The 6,390-nt window shown below is 42.9% G+C and overlaps 1 protein-coding gene across 2 annotated transcripts in view; it reads right to left on the reverse strand.

Annotated features, from left to right (window-relative positions):
• SPATA6 (spermatogenesis associated 6) overlaps window positions 1-5,981 on the reverse strand; it is a 171,130-nt gene extending 165,149 nt beyond the window's left edge. For both annotated transcript variants that reach the window (XM_010834435.1, XM_010834434.1), the window contains exon 1: window positions 5,745-5,981. In XM_010834435.1, coding sequence (XP_010832737.1) covers window positions 5,745-5,795 — 51 coding nt within the window. In that variant the 5' untranslated portion in view covers window positions 5,796-5,981. The remainder of the gene's footprint in view (window positions 1-5,744) is intronic.
• Between the last annotated feature and the right edge of the window lie 409 nt (window positions 5,982-6,390).

Consider the following 6,390-nt stretch of genomic DNA (forward strand, 5'->3'; position numbering starts at 1 on the left):
CACACACACACTGCAACCACTATGACAAACACAGGTAGCCAACAAATTTCTTAGAATGATCCCTAGGGCATAGTACCAGCCCTTGAGAACAACAGATTCATGGACACCAAGATATGTACGAATATTCTCACTGCAATGCTATCTGTAATATTCAAAAAGAGGAACACTGGTAGTTAAAAGTCCATCAATAGGGGAATAAGAATTAAATCTCTAATGCAAACATACAGCATTATGCAACAATCAGGGCTTCCTAGGTAGTTCAGTGGTAAAGAATCTGCCTGCCAATGCAGGAGATGCGGGTTCTATCCCTGGGTTGGGAAGATCCCCTGGAGAAGGAAATGGCAATCCACTCTAGTATTCTTGCCTGGGAAATAAGGAAATGGCAATCCACTCTAGTATTCTTGCCTGGGAAATCCCATGGAGAGAGGAGCCTAGTGGACTATAGTCCATGGAATCACAAAAACGTCAGGCGTGACTTAGCAACTAAACAACAACATCAACAACAACAAAATCTAACAATTAAGGAAATGAACTAGATTTGCAAGAATCAACACTTGGCGACAAATTTTAGAAACAGTGAAGTGGGAAAACAGATTTGCAGAAGGACACCTACATTATTTCCTGCAGTCTATGGGGTCGCAAAGAGTTGGACACAACTTGGTGACTAAACAAGAACCTACAGTATTAAACCATTTGTGTAAGATTTTAAAACAGAGCAATAGTATACAGATTATGTAGGCATACACAAATATGTAGCAACTGTAAAAAACCTGAATGAAAAGAACACAGTCCAACTTCAGGATATTTATTACATTACCTTTAGGAAGGGAGGGAGGAAAACTGGACTCAGAAAGAGGTGCAAAAGGGCCTTAAACTAGATCTGTAACATTTTCTTAAAAACAAAAATCTTCAGAAAATGTAAAATGAGCATTTGTTAAATCAGGGTGGTGAAGGATGACAGTATTTAGATTTTCTTTTTCTGTAAGTCTGAAGCACTTTATAGGCAAAGTTTTAAAAAGTCTGTATTCCAGGGAAATACCAACTGCAGCATAACTGAGTAAGGAAACCAGATGACCATCACAGACGATCAGACGAATAGTAACAGAAAAGGACCTAGATCTGTTTGCTTCAATGCTGTCAGTAATGTGACTGAGGTGACTGAGGTAACAAGGTGAAGTCAATATAGAGAAGAAAAAATGGGAATTATATAATATTGACTAACTCCAAACTGACACTATTCAGGTAAAGCAAATTGGCTGGTTTTACTGCCCAGGCATTGGGCTTTACTCTTATACCTCCAATTTCTTCTGTCTATATTCCTAAAAAAAAAAATCTCATGGAAACTGCACTACTGAATAAGAAGAAGGTAGAGAGAAGCAGTGGTAAATATACTTTTTTATATCACATTTGTTTCAAATATCAAAAGTGTAAGTGATAGGAAATATAATTTTTGGCTGCTCTTTAAAATTGAGTTACTTGGCATATTATATCATTCTCCCAAGATTCCTTGAGAAAAGTCACACTTTCTTTCCCAGCAATATATTTTCTCTCAAATCTTGGTTCTGTTGAGCAACTCAAAATATTGTGTTATACACCAAAACCTTTCCTGTTTACTCATTTTTGCTCTCATGTGATCACAGTATCAAAGATGAGCTTGCCACAAATACAAGACTGCAACAAAACATAAACATGGAAAGGGGAGAAGAAAATGAAGTGCCACATTTTCAATAAGCCAGTAGAAATTAAACACCTAATTTCCAGTTTAGAAGAGCAAATTAAATGTCACCACAATGGGGAAAAAAAATCAGACAATAACATGGGATATTCTGTATCCGAGTCTGGTCTCCTTAGCATAATGTGCATAAAAAGACCTTTTCAGGAATGAATGTGCCTAGTAGCTTTATCCAAGACAGTCACAACCTGGTAACAACCCAAATAATCAACAATAAAGAGAAGGCATAAACATGCTGTGGTGTACAACAAAATCTGGTGTGAACCATATGATAGAAATCTATTGTGAACCATATATATATATATATGATATATATAACCATATAACCATATGATAGCTACTACACAATATAAAGGAATGACTACTGATAAGCACAGCAACATGGATGAGTCTCAAAAAAACAATGAGCAAGAGAAGCCCACAGAAAATATTATACACTATATAGCTCATTTCGGAGAAGGCAATGGCACCCCACTCCAGTACTCTTGCCTGGAAAATCCCATGGACAGAGGAGCCTGGTAGGCTGCAGTCGGTAGGAGTCTGACATGACTGAGCGACTTCACTTTATTTTTTCACTTTCATGCATTGGAGAAGGAAATGGAAACCCACTCCAGTGTTCTTGCCTGGAGAATCCCAGGGTTGGGGGAGCTTGGTGGGCTTCTGTCTATGAGGTCGCAGAGTCAGATACGACTGAAGCGGACTTAGCAGCAGCAGCAGCATATAGCTCATTTAATATGAAGCTCAAATACTGGCAAACTAATCTGTGGTGAGTGACAGAAATCAGAGTAAGTGTTCCCTTTGTGCAGGGTTTAAAAGGAGGAACAAGGGAATTTACTGGGGTGCTGCAAGAGTTCTAAACCTTGATCTGAATAATGGTTATATAAAAGTGTATGAATTTATCTAAATCCTCAAAAGAAAAGACATTGTGGAAAAGAAAAAGTAGAACTGCTTTATATCAAAATGAACTAAAATGATCTAACAACCAAATGCAACATGTAAACTTTGATTGGATCCTGGTTTGGAAAAGCCAACTATACAAGTCATTTCTGTGACGATGAGGAAAACCTGAAAGTGGACTAGATACTAAGAAAGCATCGATAATTATCATAGCTGTGATAATAGTCTTGAGGTTATGTAGAGCAATGTTCTTATTTTTAGAACACATATACTAAAGTATTTAGGACTCTCATAGCAACAATTCTGTCATATTTTAGCAAAAAAAAATTATTATAAATATACAAATTTACAGATATATCAAACTAATGAACACAGGTCATGGGATATAGCTACTCATTGTACTATTCTCTCAACAACTCTGTATGTTTGGGAAAATGTCAGTAAAAAATTGAGGGGGAAAAGAAGATGTCAACTTTTTTAGATCTTGAGTGATCTTCAGGATACATTATAGAAAGTATAAAAGCAAAGTGCAGAGTAGCTTATGTAATATGCTATCTATCATGAAGGAAAGGAAGGAAAGTAAAAAATATATATGGGAAGGGGCAGTGTACTGTGTGTGTGTATCTAATGAGATTATATTATAAGAGGAAATACTAGAAGAATCAATAAAAATGGTTTCTTATAGCAGATGAAAATAGATGGAAGATATGTTTGAATAGGGCTGGAAGTGAGACTTCTTGGAATGTATCATTTTATACAGTTTTGACTTTTAACCCATAAATGTAAAGAATTGAATTAAATTGAAAAAAAAATGAAATTGAAAAGACGTTAAAAATATCTTTGCTCATATAATTCCTCTATTCAATCAAAGCTGAATCAAGCTTGTTTAACCTATACGATTATTAACAGTTTATATATATATATTGTTTGCTCCTTCTGAGCATCAGAGTAATTTAATGGGGCTTTTGCTGGTCAGAAATCTTAGCCTGTTGCTGCGGATCTGCCCCTAAAAATAGTCATGCTATTTTCTCATCTGTAAAATAATAATAATAATAATAATCCAATGAAAGTTAAGATTTCTTAGAACTGTAAAATTCTTGATTCAAATGTTTGTTGAAAAAAACCAGGAATGTTTCCACATGCATAATTTCTTAAGCCACGATGAACAACAAAGTTCCACTGTATAGTCATTCACTTTCCCTCTGATAATACTGGAGAGAAAGGCTGGTGAAATAACTTTTCTCTCTTCAACCCCTTCAAGCAGTAGTCAGTTACCACAAAGCACTGATACTTCCTCTAAGCAAGAATGGATTGGCCAAGGAAGGGATGCAACAGCCAGCCCATCAGGCAGCTGCTCTCCGCAGGCTGCTAAACTCCATTGGTCAGCACAGGAGGAAGCAGCCAGAAACAAAGTCTAGAGAGGCTGAACTCCAGAGTTTTACTAACTGCCAAGCAGTTCAGGAAGCTTTGTGTATTCTTTTGCCAAATGAATCCTCCTTTACAAAAAGGCAGCTGTGGGATTAGAAAAGCATCTGAAACCAAAACTACAGAGTTTCTGACATTGCAAGGAATAAAATCTCTGCAGCCTTAAACATAAAACAAGGGAGCCAGAAACTCTGTTCTTTACCCCTGCCTCACACTCTGCCCTACCCGGCCTTCCTTTCTTTAAGACCCAGCAAAAGATGTAAGACAGTCTTGTGATTTCCCTGGAGGTTTCAGGGGCTGTGCCTCACTGGCCTCACTGTAATGTGAGGAAGAATAGACAGGAAAGCAGGGGATGCTTTCGGAGAGGTTGGGGGGCGGGGGGCCTGGATGGCAGGGTGTGCAGGAAGGAAGGGGAGTTACTGGCTATGTAAAGTATTAAAACACACCACACATCCATGCACCCATACACACACACACACACACACACACACACACACACACACACACAGTTTTGCTGGGAGATGAAAGAGCTGAGAAATAAAAGGACTTAAAGAAGTAGAAAAAGAAAAAAAAAAAAAGGACTGAAGGAGGAGGAATTGTGTTTCCAAACTGCTTACAGGTCTAAAAGAGAGGTATGGAAAGACTTTTGGGTGGATTTCCTCTAGAAGAGAGAAGCTGGGCTTTCGTCTTAAGAGGAGAAAGGAGGGTTCTGTAAAGAATGAGGGGGAAGGAGATCAAAACCCCTTGGAAGGTCCTATGAGATTGTTCAGAGGGATGGTGTTTGCTCAGAGCTTGGAGAGGTCCTGGGCCCTTCTCTTGAGGAAGGACACGGGAGTTCTCTGCCTCAACTGGACTTCCACAGCAACGTCGGGGACAGGACCCTCTTTGGCATCTCTTCCGTAGGGTTGCGGGTCGTCTCCAGCAAGTTGAGAGAATGAGTAGTTTCCTCTTAACGTTGGTGCCTTTCTTGGAGTGAAGGGAAGGATCGGGGATCCCTCTCAACATTGGGAGAGTTTGGGGACTGCAGGAACTTGAAACGGTTTCTGAGGGGTGGCCCTGGGGTGGCGGGGCGGGGGCGGGGGGGGAGATGGCAAGCTGCCGCGCGCAATGATGACACACTTCGGTTGTGGAGTGCAGGGATTCTACTTTGGAGATTTGAGAGGAAAGGCCCCTTCACTAATCAGAAGCTTGCTAAACAGTTCGAAGGAATCCACCAGCACTGATTTGAGAAGAAATCCATCCCCCAGTCCCCGCCCCTAAGACTGGGGAGAACTCAGGTCAGTAATAATCTCTCAGGAAAAGAACAGGAGCAGAGAAGAGGAATTTTTAAAAGAAACCCCTACCCACCTACCCCAATCCATGGAAAGTTAAGCACGCGGAGAGCAGGACTTTCAAAAGTGGTTTAGAAAGGATGTGAAGAAACTCTAACTGGAAGCTGAGAGGAAGTTAGGGGAGCTGAGGGGTGGGGATCAGAACTCTGTGTGGCTGGAGTGGGAGGGCATTCATGATTTTTGAGGCTAAGGAAGACCCAAGTGACACGGGGTCAGGGCTCCACAGGGATGACTCAGAGGGTGGAGGAAGTTTCTAGGTGAACCTGGGTTCTCGGAAGTAAACACAGGCGGCGTCCCGAGTAAATTCCCGAGGCTCACGACACCCGGGCGGCGGCGACGGGGCCGCGACCAGTACTCACAGAGCGGATCTCCAGCGCCAGGGCGCATTGCAGCGCCTTCACCTTCGGCATCCGGGCGGGGTTGGGGCGGCGGGGACAGACCCCGGCCGCGGACCCGAGGGAGGCGAGGAGACGCAGGGCGGGGCTAGGACGGGGAGGAGACGAGGTGGCGGCGGTGACGGCTGTGGCCCCCAGGCCGGGGCCCGCGGTCCAGCCTGGGTCCCGCCCGAGCAGCAGCGGTGCGCGGGGCGCGGACTCGTTGTCATAGCAGCTGGGAGGGGCGGGGCCGGAAGAGAAGCCCGGCGGGAACGCGCGGGAGCCGCCTCTAGAGTATGATGGCCTGGGGGAGGGGCTTGGCGAACGCCAGGAGAGGCAGGGCCGCGCGAGGAGGCGGGGCCGCCGAAGAGTCAGGGTGGGCGGGGCAGTTCGTCTGTGACGTCAAACTACGAGCCCAAATCCAGAGGAGGAAGAGAATAGCTGTATTAATAGCACAGTATGCAGGGCAGGGAGGAGGACTCAAGAGCCCTGAGTTCCAGCGTGGCAGTGGCAACTTGTGGTAGTGGCGTCTCCAACTATAAAGAATTATAATGGTTTTTCGTTTTCTTATTTGAATTTCACGATATAGTTTTCAAAGCCAGCATGAGAAAACAGGGTTGGAGAAGATCCT

The sequence above is a fragment of the Bison bison genome, unplaced genomic scaffold (assembly GCF_000754665.1).
Source record: "Bison bison bison isolate TAMUID 2011002044 unplaced genomic scaffold, Bison_UMD1.0 scf7180017864033, whole genome shotgun sequence".
NCBI lineage: Eukaryota > Metazoa > Chordata > Mammalia > Artiodactyla > Bovidae > Bison > Bison bison.